Source organism: Kwoniella shandongensis, chromosome 14 (genome assembly GCF_008629635.2).
Source record: "Kwoniella shandongensis chromosome 14, complete sequence".
Classification (NCBI taxonomy): domain Eukaryota; kingdom Fungi; phylum Basidiomycota; class Tremellomycetes; order Tremellales; family Cryptococcaceae; genus Kwoniella; species Kwoniella shandongensis.
This window is the reverse complement of record NC_089300.1, coordinates 21,306-46,995: the sequence shown is the minus strand read 5'-3', so window position 1 is coordinate 46,995 and position 25,690 is coordinate 21,306. Positions and strand designations below refer to the sequence as shown.

Sequence of the window (25,690 nt, the reverse complement as noted above, 5' to 3'; positions counted from 1 at the left end):
TACATACTTACATTGGTCACCACTCTTTGAAACACGACCCTATCCAACGGCATCCCATCCATAGAGTCATATCATCAGTCGAATACATCGTGCATGGTGAGATAATAATACGTGAGTGCAAGTACAATCACGCCGACACACCTACAACCCCCCACACTCCCACCTCGTGCACGGACCTTGTTTTGACATACCTCTCTACCGTTTCATTATCACTCAACCTCATCTCTTATACATACTAACCATCAATTACTACAAACACATAGCACATCACACGATTCAAGGGAGCGAGAAGAAGTAGAAGTAAAGAGGACCTCTTGGTGAAGGATAGGACAGCAACAACGCATCGAGGATATCGACTCACTTTCGGTCTTCGGTCGGATCCCATATCTTCGACACACAACAGCTCAACATAAAGCATCCACCTTATTGAACCATCTCAAACGCTTCTTGCATCGATCTCAGCATCTTACATACACTGCATCACCTTGAAAACAACCGAAAAAACAATGGCGACACCACCTTCAAATCTCCCTTCGCCAACACCCTCCTCATCGTCCCACTCGCATTATCAATCACTATCCATCCCGCCCAACGGTCCACCTCGAGTCTCATCCGCTGCATCCGGGGTCTCGCATAGCTCAGCTTCGGGTAGAGAAGGGAATCCGGCACGGATGTATGGAGAAAATCAGCAATACAACGAGTACCAACAAACGCCTGGACCTTACTCTCAAAACGTGTCTCCAGCTTTCTTACCCCCTCTCACCTCCTCGCCACCGCCTCATCCACCACCCTACGTTCCGCCTCCTCAGCACGCCATGGCGCCAGATCCGATACATTCGCTGCCACCAGGTGGAGGAGGACAAGGGATGCTGGGAATGAATCAACAATTACAGATGGGACCAGGAGGCATGCTACCGGGACCTTGGCCGAACGGCCCTCCAGGTCCAAACGGTTGGAGAGGCAATCCTGGACAGGGAGGGATAGGATTCAACGGTCAACCACCTCTACCATACGGTCGAGCAGGTCTGCCGAATGGACATCAACTACCGCCAAATCCTATCGAGGCATACGGCCCTGGTAGCCGCTCATCTTTCTCATCCCAAGGATTGGGTCCGCGTCCGGGGTCTGCACTCGGTGAAAGCAGAGAAAGGCGACGAGATCGGAGAGACAGGGATGACGACAGGGGCGAAGATGAAGAGGTGATCAGTACGATCTTCGTCGTTGGGTTCCCAGACGACATGGCGGTGAGTGGAATCACAAACTCGAATGTGACCGAGATGACTGATGAACGTTATACAGGAGCGAGAATTCCAAAACATCTTCACATTCTCGCCCGGTTTCGAGGCAGCGACACTCAAATTCCCTTCCGGATCAGCACGCCGAGAACCCGCTGCTACTCTCCTTGCCGAACTCACCCAGTTGGCCGCATATCAGAGCGCTCAAGCTGCTGCGGGAGAACATGTCGAGTTTCCCATAGGACAACAGGGATTAGAGGAAGCCATGGCAGCAATGTCGATGGCCGCTACTGCATCCACCTCGGCGTCCACCACACCGTCCGCAGCGATATCGCTGACACCATCGGCACCTTCGGGACCCATGCTCGGTAATCCACCTCTCCCTACTCGTCGACAAACGATTGGTTTCGCTCGATTCAAGACACGAGCTGACGCTCTCGCTGCGAAAGAACATCTACAAGGGAGAAAGATCGACACCTTGACTGGTGCCACCTTGAAAGCAGAGATGGCGAAGAAGAACTTGCATACAAAACGAGCGACTTCAGGGGAGGAGTTGATGGGATTGTTATTACGATCGGGCAGATTGGCAGGTTTGGTGAACGCGGCCGGTCAAATTGGCGGAACTGCTCCGACGGTCAACGGCATCGGAAACCCTAACCTGCCACCTGGTGTTCAAAGTGGATCGGCGCAACAGTCTCCGCCGACAGCTAGGGAAGCGTGGGATGCATGGCCAAGTTCGACCTTGTCAGAAAGAGAACGACAGAGTCTGGAAGACTCGAAAGCTATGCCTCCACCTTCCAACCCGCCACCCGTCAATCCAGTTCAAACTCAAACCACCAACCAAGGCAGTACGACATCATCTACGTCAACACTTTCTCATCCACCCAATTCCCAACAGCAACAACAATCCTTTGCATCCTCTGCATCCAAATACGCACCTACACAACCCAACACCGGGCCCAGCAATAACATTTCGTCTTCTCAGTCCAACGCATCAAATTCGCCATCATTGTCTGTCAAGTCTCCCGCTCAACGCCCCACTGATTCGAAGGCCTTGCTTGCTTTAGCTGAGGAAGCGGATGAATTGGAAGGCTGGAGTGTGAACGGTGCGGTAGGAATGGGCATCATGGATGGGTTGAACCATAATCAACCCCCAAGAAGGGGTCCTGCTGGTCCAGGACAACAAGGACTGGGCAATGCACCGGGCTACGGTGGTGCGTTAGGTCTAGGTGGAGGTGGTGGCTTTGCTGTTGGTAGGGGAGCAGGAGGAGGACCCGTGCACGAAGTGTATGGAACAAGCCCGCCGGGAGGAAGTGATCTGTCGGACAGTGGAAGAGGATTGTTGTCAGGATCCAATCCGGCTGATCAAAACCCACCTGTACGTATCTTCTACTGAACCTTGCGTCTTTCCTCCGTATGGTCGAAACGCTTAGCTGACAAAAACCCAAATTGCAATCTCACAGATCAACACACTCTACGTCGGCAACCTTCCCGCTATCTCGCCACCCACTCACCCACCAAATTTCCTTGAAGAATCCCTTCGCTCCCTATTCTCTCGCTGTGCAGGATTCAAGAGGATGTCCTTCCGACAGAAGATCAATGGACCAATGTGTTTCGTCGAGTTCGAGGAAGTTCCCTATGCCAGCCAGGCAATCAAGGATCTTTACGGACACAACCTCGTGAGTGACTCGCCATCGATGTGCAATTTGTAAATGCTGATCCTATCGCTATCGCAGGGCGGTCTGGTTAAGGGTGGTATCCGATTGTCGTACTCCAAGAATTCGCTCGGACAACGAGGCAATGCCCATCCCTCTGCTTTGAATACGTCCATGTTCGGTGGTATCGCTCATACCGTAGCGTTGGCTGGGATGTCAATGACCTCTCCTTCAGCTCAAGCGGCTCATCCTTTGCCAGGTGGCGCAGGTCCAAACGCGAACAACGGTCTGAGTCTTAACACCAACATGAATGGGAACGGTCTGGGAGGACATGGGCCTTTGTCGGCTGGTCCAAACCCTGCATATGGCCTTCAACTTCAAGGTGGACCTAGTCGAGAACCGACTTCTGCGCCTATTCCTGATCTGCGAAGGGATATGAACGGTAACTCGCTCCAGCCTCAAGGTCAAGCGCAAGGCACAAGCTTGTCACCGACTGCTCAACCTTTCAACGTATCCCTCCCTAATCCGACCTCACCTCGATCGCGATACTTCAGTCAACCTCCGTCGAACTCATCGGGTATCAAGCCCTCTTCAGCGGATAACGGTCCATCTCCCTTATCCCCGATTGGTGGTGTTCCTATCCCGACACCGTCATCTTCGTCTTCGGGAGCGTCGGCCTTCCAACCGTTCGGTGGCCAGACCAGTGTAGGCAGTAATTCTGCTACATCGCAATTCAGTCCCGTTTCTTCGCCAATCAGAACACCCTTCAGCTGGGTCTCAAGTTCTGCTGGGACTGGTGGCAGAGGGATAGGCGGAATGGGTCAGATGGGCAGTGGGAATGGATACGGGTTCGATTTTGGCGGTAATGGCGGTGGTGTCCCGTTGGGCAGTCTGAACGGCGCAGCAAGTGCTTGGGGAGAGAAGAGGGAGTAAGAGGGGCGGCAGGAAGGTGGTGGAGGAGGTCGTTTTCTTGACTCGATAGTTGTGTTCACCCTCACTCATTCTTTTCGTCTGCTTTCCCGCATCTGTTTCAGAATCATCATTGTCAGCATATCAACAAAAACAAAAACTACAAAAACATCATTGTCTATGGTCCCAACAGCTCGCCTTCTGCTCTCATACATTATACATCTTGTCTCGTTATGCTCGTTTTAGGGCTTGCCTTTTACATATCCATCCCCCAATCATGGTACTTTGCACATCGTAGTCTAGTCAATGCGTTTTGTTTCTTCGTTACTTCGTTTTTCGTCCTTCGTCCTTCGTTTTTGGTATATATCATTCATCGTTTCTCCCCTCATTGCGATAGTGGATCTGTGGTTGTGGTAGATGAGAAGCAACAGAATGCAAAGATTGCAACGCCGTGTGAATGAGACCCATGTAAGTACGACGAGACAATAGCAATTCGTTGTACTGCGGCAGTAGCAGAATACTGTGTCTTCATACGTAGACGATACATATCATTTCGTTCGAGACACAATTTCTGCCTCATGAGATACACTAATACAGCTTTTTGACCTACATCTTAAGCATCACCTGGCCCCAGCAACCCCAACTCGGACGTTCCGCCCCTTTACTCTCTCACGTCAAAGAACTTGATTACCCATCCCTCCACTCCTAATCACCCTTTCTTCCCCTCGCTCTCATTGCCACACCGGGACCGGGCCTCGCACCAACCTCTCTCGTCCTTCTCCATCGTCTGATCTTCCTCCCACTCGTCTCCGCCAGGACCTTGATATAACCATAGCTGAAGGTGAGGAAGAATGCGGCTGTACATGGTATAGCCACTTTCCAGAAATAGGAGACGGGACCTTGAAGTTGGTCGAAGCCTGTAAAGTTCATACCGAAATATGAAGCCTGCAGGGTTTCAAAGGTCATCAAATAGTCAGCACCTTGGAAACACAACTATCACGGATCGTGACCACTTACGATGAAAGTTAAAGCTGTGTATTACCCATCAGGTTCGTCAGTCCTAGGTTCACTCCTACATTCGGTAGTTTGGACTCACGCAAGAACACGACCGTCACAATACTCAATCTCTCCATCGACGCATTCGTCTGGAAACTCAACACGTTCTACACGATCACCACGACCATTGGCAAGATTCATCAGCGTTATCCTTCCAAGCCAAGTGAGAGACTCGTCGCCCACTTACGAAAACGTAATCTGTCAAATGATCACAGGTCGCTCCGAACTGTTCGAGACTTCCCACGATGATCTCCAGATGATCAATCACGTCTCCTATATACACCTTTGTCAAAGGCGTGAAGAATCCAACTGTTCCTGTCCCCCCTACTCCGAGTGTGTTGGAAGGAGTCATCGCCAATGACAAAACACTTGCGTTATCTGGTTGAGGCATACCCGCAGCTGAACCTGATGGTCCTGAGAAGCTTGCTCGTCCAATTGGCGTACTCGTTCCCGAAGTAGGGTACGGTTGACCAAACGTATATCCCATCGTTGATGTGGGAGCTGGTTGAGCGAGCAAGTGATGACTCTCGTTGAATGAAAGACCGTTGTTCGCATGTCCAGCACGGTCTCTCTGAGAACTGGCGACGGCACTGGCTGCTGCTGACCGTTGAATATCTTGATCACGAACGATGTAACATACGTGTAAGAGTGGGGTGAGAGATCGTTTGAGTCGGATCAATTGCGATGACAAGACGTGCAAGTGACGAACTGTTTCCATCTATAAACCACAGAAACCATAAGCACAACATTCCACCCGTGATTACTGCAAAGCACATACCTGCGGGTCGACAAGAACAGACGCTTCGAGCTTTAAGATTTCCGCTTCGAACGTTTGTGAGATCTGGTAAAGGATAAGTGAGATTCTAGCGGAACGATAATACCGTCGATCCGACTCACCTCAATCGCAAGATCGACCACTAAATGCAAGTAATATCAGTACCTCTCCGCCAGATCTCGTAGCCCACACTCCACTCACCGGTATCCAAAATAGCCTCAGCGAGCATACTGACATCCCCTGATCTTCTCAACAGACTCTGCTCGTCTGACAATCGATCGTAGATAGGAGCGAGTACTTCTCTCGTTGGCTTTGCGTCCATGGAGATGAGTGTGCCTACGAGCATGGCGACGTCGTTAGCACAGTTCTACGAATGTAGGAGAGGATGGTAATAGAGCTCACCATCACGAAGCATGAATATGCTGAGGATACCTCGACGGATGGGTACCATGTATTTGGCGCTCAGTTCGTTCACAGTTAGGGTATGGGCTTGTTTTTCGAATGTCTACGAACCAAAGGTATTAGTTGCGTTCCTCTGCCATCTCTTCAGGCTCTCGATGACCGCCTCGAGCCATGACAGCGGACGTGTAACTTCGTGATGCTTGCCCCAGACTTGTTCACTGCACAAAACCGATTGACCACTCACCCTATTACTCCCACCGTATCTTGGCGAGACGACACTGGGTTCAAACACGCCTTCCACGCCTTCTGGCAACTGCGCCAACACCCTCTTGCTCGAGAACCAGTCCCTTATCCCACTCTTTCTCCTCGCTGCAGACGTACTACCGATAGTGCTTTCCCCATCGCCTTCGGGAGCAGTCTGTTCGCCGTCCGTCTCTGCGAAATTGGTAACGCTTGCTCCTGCTCTTCCTTCTGCAATCTCGTCAGCGATGAGAGAGAGGGTAGCTTCGTCGGAAGGAGAAGTGTGGTGGATGAGAAGTTGGAGGTAAAGATGGTTCTTGTAGAAATCGAGTTTGGATCGAGGAGTATTGGTCGCTCGGAGCGAATCCTCGACAGCGAGAGGATGCAGTCTGGATGAGCATCGCGAGGATTACGTTTAGAGATGGTTGCGAGTGATGAGGGTTATTGAATAGCAGTCAGGATTGTGGTGGCCAGCACGTATTGCGAGAGGGATGATTGATTTAAGGGGGAGGGAGATGACAATCACCAGGTCAGCTTCTGTGTCGTCCTGGAGTAGTATAGGATTTTACACTCACCCATAATGAAGCACAAGGGTCTTCACGACCTCCCAGCTCACACCGTCGACGTGGACTAGTGAGAAACAACCATATCAGCGTACGTCATGAATTTACACTTAGCCTCTGATTAAAACCACACTCACTCCATCGCACACCATAGGGTTTCCCGTCTTCTCCTAATCTTCGTTTCCCATGTTCACCATCGAGCCATTCTCTGAGCCGCTCACCAGGGAAGTCGCAAGTAAGGTTCATCCCATCTTCGTTCGGGTTAGAAGAGTAATCGACGACCTGGTTGAATGGTCGATCAAGCCATCAGCGTTAAGGGATCCTAGTCGAGCTTCAAGACCATCACAAGCGGCCATTGTAACGCATGGATCGGCTTGCAGGTTTGTGCACGGCTTGAAACTCACCTTGACATGAGTCTTCGCCTTCAAATGACCGTAAGCCTCTTCATCCCTCTTACTCTTCACATCTACACCCGGCTCATCACCCGTTCCACCCGCTGCGGCGCTCGTTGTCAACCACCTATTCTGAGTCGGATCCCTATGTTTGTGATGTGTTCTCCTTCTATGCCTTACTCCCAAGCCTCCACCGGGCGGAGCGTTGGCACCGCTGAGTGTTGATTTTGGAGATTTGGGTGATAGAGGCGATCGGTTGGAGAAGATTGAGGGAGCATCGCTAAGTGGATTAGCTTCGATATCGATGTTCAAGGTAGATGTCGAATGACCAGGTTGAGGATGTGATGAGCGATGACCGCTGTGATGATGTGAGCGGTGGGGTGGGGGAGGGTCATGTAGATCGGACGAAGAGGATCCGTCATGGTGAGCGGGTGCAGCCAAGGATCGTGTGTGGAAGTTGCCTACAAGAGAAGCAAGTTGTATTTAGTTTTCCACCCAACTAAGATTGCACCGTGCCATAGACTGAGTCCAGGGCATGGAGAGCCGCACACATGTCTGTCTGTCTACTATCTCATCTAGGATGGCAGTAGCAACACAGCACTCACCAGAACGATGCGAGCGAACATTGTGCAATCCTCCATGAGCAGAATTCGATTCCGGACTTGACATCTTGACTTGTCTTGCAGCAATTGCGACGAGCGAAGAAGAGATACGTGAAGAAGGGAGTAACAGACGGAACGGACCAAGATGGGTCACGAACATGTGAAGGACCAGTCTGAAGAGAATGAAGAAGAGATGGGAAGAGATGAAATGAGAAGCGAGATTGTGACATCTGATGACTTTGTTTCTCGTTAATTTACGTCACTGAATCAAGTCTATTTTGGTACTGCTGACTGCTGACTGCTGATTCAAAGTTTGGTTCCAGGTTCCAGCGAAACCCACTTGCATCTGTGTCCAGCATACAGCACGAGTATCAAAGTATTGGAAAAAACTTGCTGCTCGAACAGCGTGAATAGCCTTAGTGTCGACGGTCGACCTTTTGGCGCCCAGAAATCCGCAAATGGTCAAGCAACCGGCCGTCGGTAGTATGGTTTCTCCCCTATCACACGATATGCATATAATATTCCGGGTTTCTGTGTTGGCTCTACTAACACTCGCTCCCTTCAATTCTGCATTTACTCCTCTCCGACCTTCTTTGCCTTTCCCTGTGGGTTGTAATGGAGACAGTAGCGAGTGCAGAGTGGGCGCAAGGACGAGTGTTGGTAATCGATATACGCAGGTTTTCGCAAAGATGGGAAAGAAGGAGGAAAACAGAGATCATTCGTCAGTGAATCGTTCCTTCACATGTCATGGGACACCATACTCACTCGGACGTATTGCAAAAGCTGGAAGTTGGCACCGACGAAAGAGACGGTGAAGAGGGTCATGTAGGCTCCTGTAGATCGGGAGGTGAGGGCGTGGAGCGGTTGGTCGTGAAGTGTGTATGGGTGTCAAGGTGAAGTGAATTCGAATCAAAGACGATGCGAAGAGATGTTGCGAGAGCCAATACGTAGTAGCCGCATTATAGAACATGAGTTCGACATATCATGAAGAAATGATAGTTGTTGACAAAATACACCATTCGGTTGAACGTGATTGGTTCAGAGACAGCGGATGGGAGAAGGTGAAGGTGTCAAGACGAATGTAAGGGGGAACATGGAAGAGGAATACACTCATCAGCATGCTGTGTTGGGACTGCTGGATGATATGGTGTATATGAAGTAACACATGACTCACGGAACCAGAGCTTTTGCCTGGGGCCTCGGAGGTAGACAAACTCCTTACCAGCCTGGCTCTGCAAAAGAGCGGAGGGTTAGCATATCGCCCTTTGCTGATCATTCTGCCTTCCTCCTCTCCATCCATCTCTCAGAACGTCTGTCTTCCCAAATCGTGCCTCCGTGTTCGGACCATATCTCCCACTTTGACATCTCCGCTCCAGATTCGGGTATGGGAAAAACAACACACCTGCAAGGCAATCTGCCTCTCCCTGATCTTGTTGGGTCCTGCGGGTATAAGAGTCAGCTATGCGATGCGCATCGGAGATGAGCTATCTCGACTCACGCGAAAGGAAAGCTTCCATGTTGACTGTTAGATTGAGTTGAATGAGTGGTGAGGGTGTGGAGAAGGGGGTGTTGATGATATGAGAAGAGATGAAAATGGGATGATTGGTGGAGAGGGGAGAGTGAGGAGGAGGGGGGGAAGCTGCGTCTTGCTCCGACACTAGTGAGTATTATTTTCATCATCATTTTATTATATTTTATCCCGAGATATCACATTTGTGTTGCACTTGTCAAGATTTCACTCGTTTCAGACGTCCACTTGATCTCATTGATCTCTGTGAATACACGCATTGCTTGTGTAACACATCAACTCTAGATTACTCATCACCATGGACGTCACTCAAGAGTTAGCAGATTTCGCAGCGGCAAAGTGAGTCATACGTGAACCTCTTCCATCTGCTATCAACTGACCACCTTCCCCCTCGCCGTAGCTCAACAGCCGTTCTCGACCGAGCAAACCCCATCATCACTGATGCCGGTCTTCTTGCCGCATTCGACAACACACCCGTCGACCCCGAGGAGTATGCGTGAGTAGCTCGCATTCTGGATACGCAGAGGTAATGCTGATCTTTTATCCCCATGTACAGCAACCTCAATCCTCACCTTCTCGCACTCACACTCACCTCCACCCAAGCTTTGATCTCCGCAATCTTTACTCTTCCTACCAAGTCAAGTGGTTCAGGTCCTGTTGTCACCCTCCCCACACCTGTTACTCTACTGCCTAGAGAAAAGCCTCTGCCGAAGCCCAAACCCCCTACGAAGTGGGAGAGGTTCGCGGCGGCCAAGGGAATCAGTCATAAGAAGCGAGACAAGGACGTTTGGGATGACGAGAAGCAAGAGTTCGTGCCCAGATGGGGTATGGGCGGAAAGAACAGAGAGAAGGAGGATCAATGGTTGCACGAGGTCAAGCAGGGAGAGGGTGAGTCGCTCGTTTCTTTGATATAACATTGCAAATAGGGATACGAGCTGATTCTTGCTGCTTTTCCAGGTGCCGATCTGGATCCCGCTAAGACTGCACGAGCTGAACGAAAAGCTCGAATCGCCAAGAACGAAAAGCAACATGCCGCCAACGTATCAATTGCTGCCAATGCCCCCAAACCCATCTCCGCTCTTCGAGACCCCAACGCCAAACCTTCTTCATCTCTTTCCGACTCACAAGCGGTCAAACAATCTTCTCGAAACAAGCGAAAAGCTGAACTCGAACGATCGATGCTTATCTCCAAGACGTCGACAGCTTCTCTTGGTCGATTCGATGAGAAGATTGATGGTGAACCCAAGGTCAAGGGAGTCAAGAGGAAGTTTGAACCTACGGTCACTTCGGGTGGATTCGACGGTGAGAAGGAAAAGGCTTTGGGCGTGTTGAAGAGAGTGGAAAGTACGGTCGGAAAACCCAAGAAGGTCAAGAAGGGTGGAGAAGGCGACGAGGGTGGTCTGAACGTCAGGAAGGCGGTCAGATTTGCTGGTAAACAGGATGGAGGGAAGGGCAAGGTTGTTGGCAAGGTTGGCAAGGGCAAGAGAAAGTAGGGTAACTGAGCCGCGATGAGGGATCGCTCGACGGCGTGAAGAGCGGTTCAAACCAAGGGGCGCCAAGCTACCAATGAGTTAAGTTGATACCCTATTCGTCTATCACATCAGACTTGATTGATGTATACTGTATATTTGCATCGTCTCCTGCATCAACAGACCTGCGGCGAGTTTCCATTGTGGCGCAAGCACCGCTGACCAAGCAGTCCATTTAACGCTCACAATCGTGTGCATGACCATCTCAATGACAAACACGGGATAGCTACTCGAACATTCCTTGCTCCGGCATGGTACCAACTAACGTGATCTTCAGGCATGACGAACTACAAAGGATGGACTCATTACCTTTCACGCGCAGGGGGGATATGAAGCACCTGCACGAATGCCTGGTACGCTTCCTCATTTGTAACGTACTTATAAAGACGGTGGGTTCCAAGATACTCGCCACCCTTTCCGATCTTTTCCCAATACCAACGTCAATTCAAACCACATACTATATTCACAGATCAAGTACCTACCCACCCATACCACCGCACAATGAATTCGGTCGCAACGACCACCAATACCCTCGCCTCGTCACCAGACAAGAGCTGCCCCTCTTCCGGTGCTGTGTCTGCAATCGCCACCGCCGCCGAACTGACTCGTCGAGGATATCGATCATCTAAATTCGACTCCCAAGTCGAAGGCGGAAGTGAATTCAGCAAAAAGGTCGAATCTCATCTTTCCAACTTGTCCTCCTCAACTCCCGATGTGCGCAATTACCTTCATGACATCATCACCGGCGCATGGTTTGAGGGCAAGAAAGATGCAGAATTCAAGGTCCATCCTGACATCAACGAGGAAATGACCGATTCTCAGAAACAGGAAGCGACAAAGTTGTTCGAGCTGGGTAAAGAGAAGTTTGGGAAGATGGATCAGTGGTCGAGGCACAAATGGACTTGTCAGTATAAGGAAGGTTTCGACAAGGTTTGGGGTGCTCGATTCCCAGGAGCATCGAAAACGTCGTCGTCGTCATCGTCCTCTCGTACTGCTACGAAGAAGAGTCGAGACCGTCTTAGAGATGCCCCGAAAGATTGTCTCGAGGAGGCAAGAGAAAGATTCGCGAAAAACAGAGAGAACAGCAGCAAGAACAGTGAGAGGGACGAGATCCTCAGGAAAGGATTCGAGAACTGGCGTACACGCACACATCCTCCCAAACCGACTCGGAAGGGCAACAGTACCGATGTGTCAACATCTGTCGGTGTTGGTGAGAACGACTCGTACAAAGAAGTCAAGGTGAGGGAGGAATATCCCGATGGAGGATGGAAGTCAGAGTCCCGCATATACAATTCAGACGGCACGGAAACGGGTGGGAATTGGTCGGACTCATCAGGGAGAACGGCGGAATGGAGATCAGGTCCTCCATCCACGACACCGGCGGTGCCAGCGTATTGATCTCAGACGTTTTTTGTACTGTACGCTTGATCAACTTGACGCGAACACGTTGATACTGTAGGAGCTGCCAGTCGATATGTATATACGAGATAGGGTAACGTCTGCCATCATATGATGACTGTCTGCTTGCACAAGATAGTCCCAGGTCCACTTGCATTCAACATGGATGCATCAAAGTCAACTCAGGACCTGCGAGCATTGTCCATATTAGCATCGTTCGGGTGGCAACGTCGGCCCTGCACTGAAGTGCTCACTCGTCGAGTCTAGCGCTTTCTACGTGCTTGCACATCCTTTGTGTGTCTCTGATCGTGAAAGGATAAGCTATGACGAAAACACTCACACCCAACAGTCGCTTTGTCATACATGAGTGGAAGGCGCTGTGATCATGTACGTCCTTGTACTCTTTACATCCTCAATACTCCAATTCAAGAACTGTATTTGACAACCCACACAACAACAGCTACATCATGTCTTCACCCATATCAAGCTATGGCTCCACACCAAGCCACGGCAGCCAAGATCGCACGACTACAAACATGTTCACCACATCGTCTTCGGGAAGCAGTGGCGATCGATCCCTGCTTCCCTGGACTTTCCGTTCTCGCAGCAGCAGCTCTCAGGACTCTGTTGGGTCCGGTGGTACAACCAAACAGAACCGACGTGTCCGTCTCCGAAATGTGTTCAAAAAGAGCAAGCTTCCCACTTCCAGTACATCTGGCCAGGGAACCGCGAGATTCTACGAGGCCGGTCGCGCTCTTCGACGCCAGCGTCGGGAGATGAATGTACTCGAACATACTCGGAACGAACTGCTCAACACTCTCGCCTCTGAGTTGGGTTACAGTGCTCAGGATCGCAAGAAGGTTGTCAAACAGGTCCGTAAGCAGTTGGGCGGCGGACGAAGGAGAGAGGATCAAAAAATCAGGAATGTGGATTTGTTGAGTGAATGGATGGAGAGTCAACGAACTGGCACGGAGATGGATCATGAGCAGTGGGAGAGACAGAATGGAAGGCTGGAAGAGGAGTTGCAGAAGAGCAGAGCGGCGAGTGAGATCGTCAATGAGGAGATACGGCTGCTGATGGATTGGAGGGAGCAGATGTCGCATGGTGGATCTGCAAACACGAATTCGTCGAATCCGACATTTTGGACTCGTGCCAAGATCGAGGGGTCAGAGCCGTCTTTGATCCGAGGAAGCAAAATCACTTTTGTGCCCCGCCATCGAGCTCGGACGATGGAAGTCAACCATGGACACTATCGTCTTTCAGAATGACAGGTCAGCCTCTTGCAAGTCTTGGTCATCATTTCAGTTCTTTCGGAAGTCAGTCTCGCGAGGTGACGGTGGCGTGAGCTTCGGTATCAAACGTTTAGCAGTTGAGTGTTGCAGTAGTATTAGTGGTACTTTGGACATGACAGCCAAGTTGAGCATAGAGGACACGACATGCATGCGGTTCTTCGAGAATGTTCTTGAGTTCTTAAGGTTTCTCGTCAATAAGCTTTTTCAGCGCATATACCGCTCACATGTGTCGGATTATATCATACTGCTGTATCACATGTCGTTGTGGCGAGAACAGAAGATGGCTTCCATCCTCCGTCCATCTCAGCTATGCACGATAGAGGGATCCGACGGAAGGAGCTGTCACTCAACTTCCCAGAGGGTCACGACCTTTTTTGTCCTCGCACATAAGTTATCGGCGCACCTGAGCATCATAAGAATGGTGGTAGGCGCTGAGTTTGGCAAGTTAACTGTAATCGCCGTTCGCCGGCTATTTTGCCGAAAAGTTCATCTTCGGACTACCACTGCTAGTCATATCTGCCAAGCTTCGGTACGGCTTGGAACGGAGTAATGAAATCATATTTACCTAATGTTCATCGGGAAACCTCTCCTCACAGCCATTCATTCTCCCATCCAATGTGAAAAGTAACGCGTAAGAAAAGACGAGTGGATGTCTCGGCAAAACAAAGTTTATGCAATAAACGCGTCTCGGAATCTACGCGTAGTGCCACGCCACACCACCACGCCACTTTCCCCTTTACTCTTTCCCCCCTACTCGTTCCTCGTTCCTCTATTCTTCCAATCCTCATTCCTCACAATGATCAGCCCTCGCAGCAGCGCTCTAGAGGATCAGCGAAAGGGTAAAGCGTTAAAGTATTCGGAAAGCACGCGAGGGCAACCCTTACTCTCTACGCGTTGATCTTTGTTGTTGCTATTGTGCTCACCGCGTCCGTCAACTTTCCAGCGAAGCTTACCGTGATGTTGCTTTTCTTTTCTTTCCAGGAACAGAAAAGAGGGCCTAAGGAATGCTCGAAGCCAGTCGCGTCTGACACTGATGTATATATATGCACCTGTTTACCCCCCGCTGATGATGAATACAGCTTCTTAGTCTGTTATCATTATTGTCTTCACTTACTTTGCTTTATATTATCTCGACTTACCTGACACCTTTGAAAGGTATTCAGTTCACTCACATTCATTCGTTGACCGAATCGAAACACGCAGCCTAGCTTCGACAGCCAGCCGTCACTTCACCGGACACCTTACACATACACTCATACCTTACACCCCCCACACGATGTCATCGCCTATCCACAGTTTCCTCTTCTCTCCTCCTCCTTCTCCCCCATCTCGCGCGGTCGACAAGGATCCCAACCACGGTTTGACCAGTATCAAATCGCTCTTGCATCCGACCGAGTTCATCCCTCGTTCTTCCCTTGATGGGTCGACGTTGAAGGTGCGATCTCCTCGAACGCCTCAGCAAAGTCGGTTCACGTTGAACGACAATGTCTATCCCTCGTCTTACCCTTCCCGAGCAAAGGAGTTCGACATGGACTTGGAGGCGACCCCTATCGCTCGAGAACCCTCCACTCCTCGGCAGAGACCTTCTGAGAAGCTCGTCTCATCTCCTCCCTACGTCCCTTCTAATGTCCCCTCTTCTCCTCTGCCTATTCCCTCATCTCTCCCCAAACCTCTTCTTCGTTTGTTGTTCCTCGCGTCCCTTCTCGTCTCGTCGATCTTGATCCTCGTCTTTGTCCCCGCAGCGAGAATACCGAGTCTTCGAGCTGCTGGCGCGTCAAGACGACTGGCCATGTCCCCCGATGGAACGGCGTACTTGGATATTGAGAGTCCGATCGACAGCTGGACCGCAGCTCGAGACAGGGACTACAGACCTCCCCAAATCAAGGCCGTCCACATGATGAAGCGTGCTACCATGCAACCCAAAGCTGCTCCTGCACGTAAGTCGTAATTCCATCACTGGCACAAAAGTAACGCCTGCTGACATCAATTCTCCCTTTCAGCTCACCCCAAAACCACTCGACCGGCATTGACTGCTCGACCTCTTCCTTCCACCCACGAACTGCTCGCTCTCCAATCATACGTTTTGTCATCTGCCTACAATGTCCTTCCTGCCGGGATCGACCCTCAACAACCCCTTGACGCGAATGCTATTCTCGGTATCGCTGCTCACAAAATCGGTCCTGCTGGAGGTCACGCTGAGAACGCGTGGCTGGAAGAGCTCAAAGCTGAACGGGACGATGACGTGGTCGTTTGGTACGGCGGGAATGGTCGACCCACATTGCCCCACGACGTATTGGACATGCTCCAATCGACTCATGGATCATCTCGACTTCCCACCTTTGTCCCATGCCACGCTCGACCCGACCGATCTGTCTTGCTCTCTGTGCTCGAACGACTCGGTCTTCCGCTTCGTGATCACCCCATCATCATGATCGGCAATGAACCCATCGTCGGCGACCTACAAACTCTGGAAGAACTTCGCCTTTCAGGAGCATTGGAAGAGAAATTCGCTGCGATCGGATGGAAATCTACCGCCACCAAGAAAGTCGATTGGAAACCCAAGATGGCGGTGGTCAAGAAGAAGGAGATCAGTGAGATGGAAGAGGCTTTGAAGGTGTTACAAATGGAGTTGGACGATCTGGATGACGAGTGATCGCAGCTGGACAATTTTGGTTTTTAGTCTCTTTTCCTATATGTACACTGCCTCCCTCCATCTCTTCTCTTGTCATCTTTGGGCGCTGGACGCATCTTTCCCCCTATCTTTCCTATCTATATTATATAGCGAGCTTTTCATCGAGATACGCAAACAAAGTATATAGATCAATATGATGCAAAATAGGAATCATCCTCCACCATATCAAAAGTGCCACATTCAGACTGGTTGACGCGTAAAATTCCATCTTTCCACCATGGCCACGCGCCTGCATCCTCACTCACTCTCAACATTACTCAACTCTACATCTTGCATACTTTCATTCATACTCTTTCTTCTCTTCACTATCATATTCCACTTACCAGGGACAGACCACGCACCATGTCCACGGTCACTTTCGAAAACAGTGCGTTATCTCATCATAAGCAGCGTCATACATGGATCTGCCGAGCTGACCTCTAATTCCTAGTCTTCCACGGCGATTCAGCTCAAGTCGGCAGTGAGTCCACCTCTCTCTCTCGTTCTGCATTCCCTAGCCCTCCTGTATACACACTCCTCATTGTCGCGAGCCAACTTCTGATGCCTTGGCCCGTTGTAGAACTCCGATTCAACGCTGCCGGTTTCGGATGGAAAGCTTATGAGAGCGAGGAAAACAACCCTACGACGTATAGTGGACATGATGTTAGACATGCTACCTGGTTTCGGTGAGTGTTGGAATCCGGTGTCTTGTACACCATCGTCCCCGTCTGTACTGGTTATACTGGAGCACCGCTCCAACGATTGAGGACCATCTAGCCTGAGCTGACATCTGCTACCACTGCAGAGTCGCTCGAAACTTCCAACTTCGATTGACTATGAGACAAGCGGAGAAGCCTAGAATCACATTTGATGGTTTCAAGCGAGATGTGAGTGGCGATGAGTCTTACAAGGCTTCATTTGCAAGACTCAGCTGACCCCTCATGATTCTTGCAGGACTTGGACAAGCTCAAGCGAACGCTCGATGAATACTTCAACATCAAGCTCGAGACGAGAGATGCGAGTCTGAAAGGGTGGAACTGGGGAAAAGCCCAAGTGTCAGGTGAGTACCGCTACACCGAGTATGATTCTCCTCTGATGTTGACTGATCAATGCTCGTAGGCAACGACATCGTCTTCCAAGTGCAAGGCAAAACATCATTCGACATCCCCCTCTCCCTTGTGGGCAATTCAAACATCGCCGGTAAGAACGAAGTCGCCCTCGAGTTCAATCCTCCTACTCCTACCGTCCACGATCCCAAAGATCTCGGCAAGCGTCCACCTGACGAGCTGGTCGAGATGCGTTTCTACGTCCCCGGGAAGAGTATGAAGAGTAAAGGGAGTGATGCGGGAAGTGATGGAGAGGAGACAGAGCTGGATGAGGATGGAAATGAGATTAGTGCGGCGGATGCGTTCCACAACTTGATCAAGGAGAAGGCGGATATTGGAGCAGTCGTTGGGGATAGCATTGTCGTGTTTGAGGATATCCTTGTCCTAACACCCAGGTGAGTGATTAGCATTTGCACTACTGCGCACATCTGATCCCATTGCAGAGGACGATTCTCCCTCGAGTTCTACCCCGACTCCCTCCGCTTGCTCGGAAAAAGTACCGACTACCGTGTTCCTTTCACTTCCATTCATCGTATCTTCCTTCTTCCCAAACTCGACGATATCCACGTCCAGCTCGTTCTCGGTCTCGATCCACCCATCCGACAAGGTGCGACACGGTACCCTTTCTTGGTTGCTCAGTGGCCAAAGGATGAAGAGGTGGATGCGGAGTTGAACCTCACAGAGTAAGTTGCGAGCACGGCAACTCGAGCTGACTTTTGTAGTGAGGAGATCGCCAAGTATCCCGACTTGCAACGAAAGTACGAGGCACCGACCTTCCAAGTCATCTCGCGAGTTCTCAAGTCTTTGACGGGGAAGAAGGTTACACCGCCTGGCAGTTTCAGAAAGTGAGTTAGTGATTTACTTTGGCTATTACTAATTCCTGCTTGCAGTGCTCAAGGACTCAACGGTATCAAGGCGAACGTCAAGGCTGTACAAGGAGAGCTCTACTTCCTTGAGAAGGGTCTCATCTTCATCGCTAAACAGCCTATTCTCATCGATTTCTCGAAGACTGAGAGCATCTCTTTCTCTCGGTTAGTGCATTTCATAGTTTGTAACGATCCGGACGCTAACTCTCACACAGTGTCGGCGGCGGTATCGCTTCGGCCAGGACCTTTGACATGCGTGTGGTATCCAAGACCGACGCAGCGGACCACGTTTTCAGCGCGATTAGCAAGGAGGAAGTCACGCCAATCAGTACATTCCTGCAATCGAAGAATGTGCGACTGAAGAACGAGATGGAAGAGGCGGTGATGGACATTGATGGGCCGTTGAGCGATGACGACGAGGAGATGGAGAGCATTGCGTCAGAAGACGAGGAGCGAGGGAAGAAGGACAAGGGGAAGAAGGTGGCGAAGAAGGCCGTGGACGATGATGAGGATGAGTCGGGTGAGTCGCGACTTTGTCCTATTTCTTGATGATGGCTGGCTGACTGTTCGTCCGGTTCCGTAGAGGACGAAGACTTCCAAGGCTCTTCATCCGATGGCGGATCACCTAGCGAGTCAGACTCGGACGACGACGATTCTGGCATGGCATCAGATGCGAGCGATCCATACATGGAGGAATTGAAGAGGAAGACGGCAGCGAAGAGAGCGAAGAATAAGGAAGCGAGCGGGAGTGGGAGCGAAGAGGAGAAACCAAAGAAGAAGAAGGCTAAGAAGGAGGAGTAGCAGACCAGGGTTGGAAGAGTCATGTCATATTCGTCATAGTTGCAGTAGCATGTTGGGTGAGAGAAGACATTCATGTATCATTGTATCATTCATCTTGTCTGTTGAAGACGTAGCTAGGGCGCCAAAATACTCAAAAGCGGCGAAAGTGTAGATTCAATGTACAGAGCCTTCCAAAAATGCATACTGTCTGCCGCTTTTCAACACTCAGATGTTCCATACCCATAACGAGCGAAAGGCTCATTGGTTTCCGTTATACTCATCTTTTCTATATCTATGACAGTCAACCACTAACCTGATACCCTAAGTCCGTACGTCCGCGTTTCTTCTTAGCGGGAATGTTGCGACTATATGAACGCTCCCAGCATATCTACATCTCCCACTCTACATCATCTCCCTCAAGCTCACAGCGAGTGCCTGTATTCATACCATGTGCGTCCATTGCCGCCGAATGCAAGTACCATGCATACCATAGGTAGACTCATGACGCTCAATGATGAATTGCTTGGTGATCAGTTGAACGTGGCGCCTTCACCCTCCCATCTTCTGCAACTTTCTACATGAACATGAATTGCATGATTGAATTATAACGTATTATTATGTACTCTATGATAATGATATATAACCATACTACTACCAATGCTCCTCCTATGCCGCGGCACGCTTTGATTTCGCCCGGATCGACTGTCCCCATCTTGCAAACGCGAATGGGATGATCGCCATGATCACCGCGATGCCTGCTAGCAACGACGCAGCGCCTCCGTTGCCCAGCCTGCGGAACATCTGGACTATGAACAATGGCATGGCAGCGCCTGCAGCTGAACGAACGACTGTTTTGGCGGCCAGAGCGGATGCGACATAGTCTGGGAAGGCTTCGATGAGATAGGCGTTGGCGGAAAAGTAGACGAGGACCATACCGAAGCCGAATGGGATACCAGCCGAACAGGGACCGACCCATGAACCTCCACCGGCTGCGACGTAAGGTGGAGAAGTCCAACCGAAGATGAATAGCGAGATAGGGACGAATGGACCACCGATAAGCATACCGGGTAATCGATCTTCGGGAGTCACAGCATCGCCTTTCGCCGCATAACCCTTTTCGAGTAAAGGAGTGACGACAAGCGCAAGACCGACACCGATGAAGACGGGGATGAAAGTAAGACCGATCTTGGCATCGTCCCATCCGTAATCTTCGCCGAAGACTTTGGGGAAGGAGAAGAAGAAGGCGTAAAGCAGACCATAGACGAGTGAGATGTAAAGTGACATGAGAAGAAGAATTGGTTCGGTAACGAGCATTTCTGTGGGAGAATAAACAATCAGCTTCTATTTGACCATATTTGTGAGGTACTTGAGACACACTCACCGAATGGCCTGATCAACGTTTCAATGACAATCTCGTTCAATGGCTTTCGGAAGACTTCTTGTTCTGTAACGAAACTGTCATCATTGGTGTCGTGTCGAAGTGACGCAGCTCGCTTCTTCAAAATGACAGGGGCGAATGTCTCGGGCATAGTAAGGGCAGCGAGCCAACTAGGCATTATAAAAACAGACATTAGCGATATTTTGGCATGACAAAAGGTTGACATCACTCACACAACAGCCGCTGCGATCATGTTGACCCAGTAGAGCCATCTCCATCCAGCATATTTACCGATGAAACCGCCGATCAATGGACCGATGACGGGACCAGTATAAGGGGCAGCAGCGAAGATAGCGATAGCGAAGCCTATGCATGGGCTGTCAGCAAAGTCGTGAAGATAGCCATGCATTGCATCTCAAACTCACCTCGTTCTTCAGGTCCCCAAACGTCTGCAATTGTACCACCGGCTAATGTCAATGGCGCTGAACCGAAGAAACCGCAGATAAATCGAGAGGCGAGAAGACATCCGATATTGGGCGCAAGAGCACATGGGATGTTGAAGATGATGTAGACGAAAGTTGGAACAGCCCAGAGGAGACGTCGACCGAGTAATTCAGAAAGTGGTGACCATAACAATGGACCGGTACTACCAAAGGAGAAAGTCGCGTGTCAGTGAAACAACCGCATGATTGACTGACCAGCTAGGCGCCGCCAAGTGTAGCTTAGACGCCTATTTGATAAGGAACTCACCCAAAACCACAAACGGTCAGAGAGACGGTCAAAGCGATGACCTCTCGTGATACTCCAAAGTATTCCGATTGATCACCAAAGTCACCGGTGACAATGGCAGATGACATGGCGACCTGGATGACACCGGCAGAAGCAATACCGGTGATGTCTGTGAATGCGGGAAGGAAGAAAGCCAAGTGGAGAGGGTCAGCGGGATGCTAGACGATGATCTACGTGGGTCTGGTGTGGGAAAATGATAGGAATGGTGAGACATTGGTACTTACACCATCGCTTGAATTTGCTCCAATTCCTCGGGTTCTCCGGATCATTCTCTCGGAATGTTACCAATTTCATATTTCCCATCCCACCTTTCTCCTTGTCGTGAAGGACGAATCTATCACCGTGCAGAGTGGATGCACGAGATCGCATCGGTCTCAGACCTGTATCTGGGTCATCGACACTGATGTAACCTTCTGCTGTCTCTGTTCTATATTCGTCGGTGATACCACCACGCGTTGTATCGGTGGTGATGTAAGGGAAGGCGAGATCGGGGACATGTCTATGACTCGCTGATGATGTGGTACGTTCGAGTGGGTTGATGGGACTGTTATCGCCGACCGCTGGAGGTTTGGTGTGATGACCAGCGAAGGTGGTATGAGCTCGTTCGAGTGCAGCGTCATTCTGGTTCTCAGCGATGCTGACCCGTCTAGCTATTGGTGATGTTGATGTTCGATTTAACGGCGACATTGTTGATGTTAACGTTTTAAAACGTGAGATGTATAAAGTCGAGTAATGGAATGATCAGGGGGAGATGCACCCTACTCATTGTCTTATATATGATGCATGCACCGTGCACCTTCACATACCTCATACGTCCCACTTGGCGTGAAGGAACCACCTAGTATACAAAAATGTTCTCTCACGCCATTGTTGATCACCATCTACCACCGCGGCCGCACGAGAAAAATAGCAACATTTAATACTCCACTTCCGACAGCGGCCGACGGTAACTTAGGCTTAAACCACGTGGCAAGGTGTGATTTCAGGGTCAAAATTTGTTTTTATCGCTTCGGGTCATGTCGTGGTCAAACAGACATATACCATCGGGTCTTCACTCATCATTCTTAAATACAAATTGGATGTTGTTCTGACGATCAAAGCGTCGCGGGTACTGTCGAACACTGGCTGCTTGTCGCTGTCAGGACTGGGATCGATGTAACCATCAAGGTTTGTAACTCGGGCGACCTGTTCCAAGAACGCAATTGTTTTGGGGTTGATTGCTTCCGCCTTATCGTAGCGCGGAGGATCTGACCGAGTCTGCCCTAACGGTGAAACGCACTTTACGTTTGATTCCGTCGCGCCTAATCTTGTTAGACTGCGGATCTCTTCCTTCTCAACGTTGGACAGGCCATGGACCAATCTCTGAGCTATTCATAGTCCGATGCCATCCCCCACTGCCAGAGGAGAACTAACCAGTATCGGTGTAGTATCTTGCCCTCCTCATTGTTGTACGACCTCACCATCATCGAATGATGCAGGGACACGTCATACCTGATACGAACAATTGACTGATCCACGGGACCATAACGTTCAAAGTACCATTTTTGCGTCATTCGTTCCTGTTTCGATTTGATGGGATCTCTTAACATTTGGAACGCCATCTTTATTCAGATCCATGCGATGCTCAACACGGGGGTAGTACCCCTTCTATCTCGGCCGGAATCATCGACTCATCTGTCAATCCCATCCCAAACACGATACGAATTGTGGAATCAATCGGTACGGCCGACTTAAGCGAGATCTGAGCTGAGATATCCGATTATCCCGAACATGTCTGATCGACGAGACGAGTCTTGTAATACGAACGATAAGATCCCTCACCATGACGTTGTCAGTGACGAACGTCACGATGTAGGACGTGTAAGTGTACCTCTCATACCGCTGAAGCGGAGTGAGCCCCAGTTTGCTGCAGTGCTCAAGGTATGAACGGTTGAAACGGCGAGATCCGATACGATGTATCCGCCTTTGACCCTTACGATGACGAATCCGTTGCATTCCAGACTCTTCTCGGCAATATCAACCATGTACAACTTTATTTAACGACTCAATCCCCTTCTCTCTGTTTGTGAATAGACAATGTGCAACCTCCTAGTACCTGGTGAAATCCCCGCCTGTCCATCTGTGTAACTGCAAATCCTCGGCTTTGGACTTGGATTTGGGATCGTAGTAAGGCTTCTCAGCAAGCGATGAGACTCGGGTCCCATGTCTCTCACCATCGTAATCATACGAGACAGTGTGGATGGTGGTTCGATTGTCCCAGATCGCAGATGTTCCGGGGGTCCAATGCCATCGCACTTGGATATCGGTTGATCGCTCGTAGACGTCGTACAGATAGTTGAGGAGGAGATCAGACTCGGCTTTATCGAAACCTTCGATAGCAACGGTCATGGCCTTGTTGACTATTAGGGGAGACACAGTTTAGTCAACGACATTGATCTGCTGAGTGAAGAGACAAAAGGCTCGACTCACCCCACAAAGCCTTCCACCCAGTAACGGGGTGAGTGCGAACGAGAGGGTGGACCCGAGTGACGTATTGAGCATCGGCGTCGCTGTTCTCTTGGTCTTTGTACTTGTGAGCAGATCGGTAGATACCGCTGTGAGTCACACCACGCAACATTCAGCTGACTGCGAGGTACGTAGAACTGACACAAAACTCACTTGAGACCGTCAACGATGTTCTTGAACTTGGATGAGAGCTTGTCGTAAGCGGCGTATCCAGAAGCCCAGAGCGTGTCACCTCCCTAGAAGCGAGGAAGTTGTCAGTGGAAGCCGATACGGTGGCAGGATACAGATGATATGAACCTACAACTTCGGGAACGGTGTCTTGGTGCAGATGGGTGTATCCAGGAGGGTAGGCTGTTGATAGATCAGCATGGAAACAGGAGGCTCAGTGAGTAGTACCTACCCTCGTGCACTAAGTCAGTGTGCCAGCCATATTGTCCACTACCGTAAGGGACTCTGTGACTTCTGTTGGCCGACCTGTTGTCCTTCTGCCCTTTCTCCCAGATCAAGGTGACACCACCGCCGATACCTGGCACTTGGGCACCTTGAGGGTGTCGCTCGATCTCGCCGTGACCGAGGTAAAGACCGAGTTCCTGCTGCTGCTGAGGAGAGAGGTCCTGGTCTCGGAAGACTGAGCGAGGTGATGGTAAGCATCGTGTCAACCTGCGTCCGGGAGTTGGAGGAATAACTTACAGACGACGGACCGCTCAGCGACGAGGAGGGCAAGCTCATCCTTCTGCTTGTCGTTGAGGTCCTTGAGTTGGAGACCGACGATCTCAGTCTGACCGCAAACCGGTACTCGTCAGTCTCATTTCCTCTGAGGTGTTGCAATGCACTCACACCAATATAAGTGGTCAAGTTCCTTACTTCCTTGGCAGCACCGAACAATGCCTTCTTCTCCTTGTCGGCCCTAGTTCCGGGGTCGACATACTCTCTAAGTTCAGTCCTCAGCTTTGAAACGTCTTGTACGTAGTCGGGCTTGGGAGGGTAGTACGGGTATCCGTTGGAGAGGTCAATTCCTGCCTTTTGGTATCGACGGAGGGTGTTGTCAGGAGGAAGGATGACATCTGCCTTGGAAGCTTGAAGCTTGGCTTTGAGATCGGCGATGTCGTCAGCGGGGGATCGCTCCTCCTGAACGGCGTTGGGTGTGTCAATAGCGATGGGCGCCATGGTGAGTTGTCAGAGTTTTCTTGGTAGATAAAGGTGTGAACGTGAGGAACAAGGTGTGTACGGCTGTTGTATGTGACTCTGTTATATGCGGCAGACTCTGGACCAACAGGCGACCGGACATGACCGACTGATTGCTAAGCTTATGCATCTCTCGTTGACGTGACATGACGAAAAACGACACGTCCTGAATGCGAGTATGACTATATGTGTTCCTAGAGCCCGACGGACAGATGGTAACCTCCTGTCTTCTCACGCAGGCGGGGAAGGGGAAGCGCAAGTCACAGCCTATTAAATTTGTGTGTTTCGTTTCACATAGGTAGATATCTGACCGGAGACGTGCTCGTCTCGGTGATCGGCCATCCATATGGATTGTGATGTGCTGGGTCAGATGACAAGTCCGTTGTATCGTTGCCAAAGAAGATGATTATGATGACTGGAACGATGGCGTGACATGGTCAACATGTGTGATGGCGTAATCCATACGTTATTGGTCGGCGATGACCGTGAAGGACGAGATTATGCAGTATCTTATCGACCCATCTGTAGTGTGGCGCGCCTCGTTCACCGTTTGCCCCTACACTAGGGTAGGTCTGAAGTGGATTCGGGCGTTCCGCTGTGTAAAGACTCTCTCAGATGGCGAACATCCCCGCGTGGCACCGAATCACGTCATGCATAAATGAACGCCAAGTAGCGCACCGCTAGTCTATTTATGGAGTATGGAGGTGCTTCGTGGCAGTTTTCAAAAGACGAAAGAGTAATCTGAAGGAGGATAGCCATCATTCGACAGCCGGCCGAAGACCTTAGGCTCGAATGGTGCGAGGTGAGGTGATTAAGACCAGCACGAGTCCTCAG

At 50.4% G+C, this 25,690-nt stretch overlaps 10 protein-coding genes across 10 annotated transcripts; 6 read left to right on the top strand and 4 right to left on the bottom strand.

The window, feature by feature from the left end:
• Positions 1-506: 506 nt before the first annotated feature.
• CI109_107103 (uncharacterized protein) lies at positions 507-3,823 on the top strand (the record flags this gene model as incomplete). The annotated part of the gene is made up of 4 exons (XM_032003560.1): positions 507-1,244; positions 1,300-2,613; positions 2,699-2,914; positions 2,972-3,823. 4 exons carry the CDS (start codon positions 507-509, stop codon positions 3,821-3,823), a joined length of 3,120 nt encoding a protein of 1,039 aa, XP_031861973.1.
• Positions 3,824-4,504: 681 nt separating this feature from the next.
• Positions 4,505-7,989, bottom strand: CI109_107102 (uncharacterized protein; the record flags this gene model as incomplete). The annotated part of the gene is made up of 13 exons (XM_032003559.2): positions 4,505-4,744; positions 4,817-4,830; positions 4,896-4,962; positions 5,043-5,573; positions 5,634-5,696; positions 5,753-5,772; positions 5,832-5,966; positions 6,033-6,135; positions 6,277-6,661; positions 6,848-6,902; positions 6,973-7,117; positions 7,240-7,688; positions 7,833-7,989. The coding sequence occupies 13 exons, from the start codon at positions 7,987-7,989 to the stop codon at positions 4,505-4,507; spliced, it is 2,364 nt and encodes a 787-aa protein (XP_031861972.2).
• Positions 7,990-8,402: 413 nt separating this feature from the next.
• CI109_107101 (uncharacterized protein) lies at positions 8,403-9,346 on the bottom strand (the record flags this gene model as incomplete). Its single annotated transcript, XM_032003558.1, has 5 exons — positions 8,403-8,432; positions 8,595-8,662; positions 9,004-9,061; positions 9,232-9,269; positions 9,328-9,346. The coding sequence occupies 5 exons, from the start codon at positions 9,344-9,346 to the stop codon at positions 8,403-8,405; spliced, it is 213 nt and encodes a 70-aa protein (XP_031861971.1).
• A 309-nt stretch (positions 9,347-9,655) lies between these two features.
• Positions 9,656-10,850, top strand: CI109_107100 (uncharacterized protein; the record flags this gene model as incomplete). The annotated part of the gene is made up of 4 exons (XM_032003557.1): positions 9,656-9,696; positions 9,758-9,853; positions 9,914-10,245; positions 10,315-10,850. The coding sequence occupies 4 exons, from the start codon at positions 9,656-9,658 to the stop codon at positions 10,848-10,850; spliced, it is 1,005 nt and encodes a 334-aa protein (XP_031861970.1).
• A 382-nt stretch (positions 10,851-11,232) lies between these two features.
• CI109_107099 (uncharacterized protein) lies at positions 11,233-12,284 on the top strand (the record flags this gene model as incomplete). The annotated part of the gene is made up of 2 exons (XM_032003556.2): positions 11,233-11,239; positions 11,356-12,284. 2 exons carry the CDS (start codon positions 11,233-11,235, stop codon positions 12,282-12,284), a joined length of 936 nt encoding a protein of 311 aa, XP_031861969.2.
• Positions 12,285-12,751: 467 nt separating this feature from the next.
• On the top strand, positions 12,752-13,552 carry CI109_107098 (uncharacterized protein; the record flags this gene model as incomplete). Its single annotated transcript, XM_032003555.1, has 1 exon — positions 12,752-13,552. The coding sequence occupies one exon, from the start codon at positions 12,752-12,754 to the stop codon at positions 13,550-13,552; it is 801 nt and encodes a 266-aa protein (XP_031861968.1).
• A 1,300-nt stretch (positions 13,553-14,852) lies between these two features.
• Positions 14,853-16,229, top strand: CI109_107097 (uncharacterized protein; the record flags this gene model as incomplete). Its single annotated transcript, XM_032003554.1, has 2 exons — positions 14,853-15,513; positions 15,577-16,229. 2 exons carry the CDS (start codon positions 14,853-14,855, stop codon positions 16,227-16,229), a joined length of 1,314 nt encoding a protein of 437 aa, XP_031861967.1.
• Positions 16,230-16,610: 381 nt separating this feature from the next.
• On the top strand, positions 16,611-19,020 carry CI109_107096 (FACT complex subunit POB3; the record flags this gene model as incomplete). The annotated part of the gene is made up of 11 exons (XM_065967961.1): positions 16,611-16,635; positions 16,699-16,728; positions 16,828-16,933; positions 17,053-17,134; positions 17,202-17,307; positions 17,367-17,748; positions 17,797-18,021; positions 18,076-18,198; positions 18,244-18,384; positions 18,435-18,739; positions 18,803-19,020. 11 exons carry the CDS (start codon positions 16,611-16,613, stop codon positions 19,018-19,020), a joined length of 1,743 nt encoding a protein of 580 aa, XP_065824033.1.
• A 645-nt stretch (positions 19,021-19,665) lies between these two features.
• On the bottom strand, positions 19,666-21,853 carry CI109_107095 (uncharacterized protein; the record flags this gene model as incomplete). The annotated part of the gene is made up of 6 exons (XM_032003552.1): positions 19,666-20,315; positions 20,381-20,547; positions 20,611-20,743; positions 20,803-21,023; positions 21,128-21,275; positions 21,391-21,853. The coding sequence occupies 6 exons, from the start codon at positions 21,851-21,853 to the stop codon at positions 19,666-19,668; spliced, it is 1,782 nt and encodes a 593-aa protein (XP_031861965.1).
• Positions 21,854-23,254: 1,401 nt separating this feature from the next.
• Positions 23,255-24,838, bottom strand: CI109_107094 (uncharacterized protein; the record flags this gene model as incomplete). The annotated part of the gene is made up of 7 exons (XM_032003551.1): positions 23,255-23,565; positions 23,636-23,760; positions 23,825-23,907; positions 23,973-24,022; positions 24,072-24,299; positions 24,362-24,449; positions 24,509-24,838. The coding sequence occupies 7 exons, from the start codon at positions 24,836-24,838 to the stop codon at positions 23,255-23,257; spliced, it is 1,215 nt and encodes a 404-aa protein (XP_031861964.1).
• Positions 24,839-25,690: the final 852 nt, after the last annotated feature.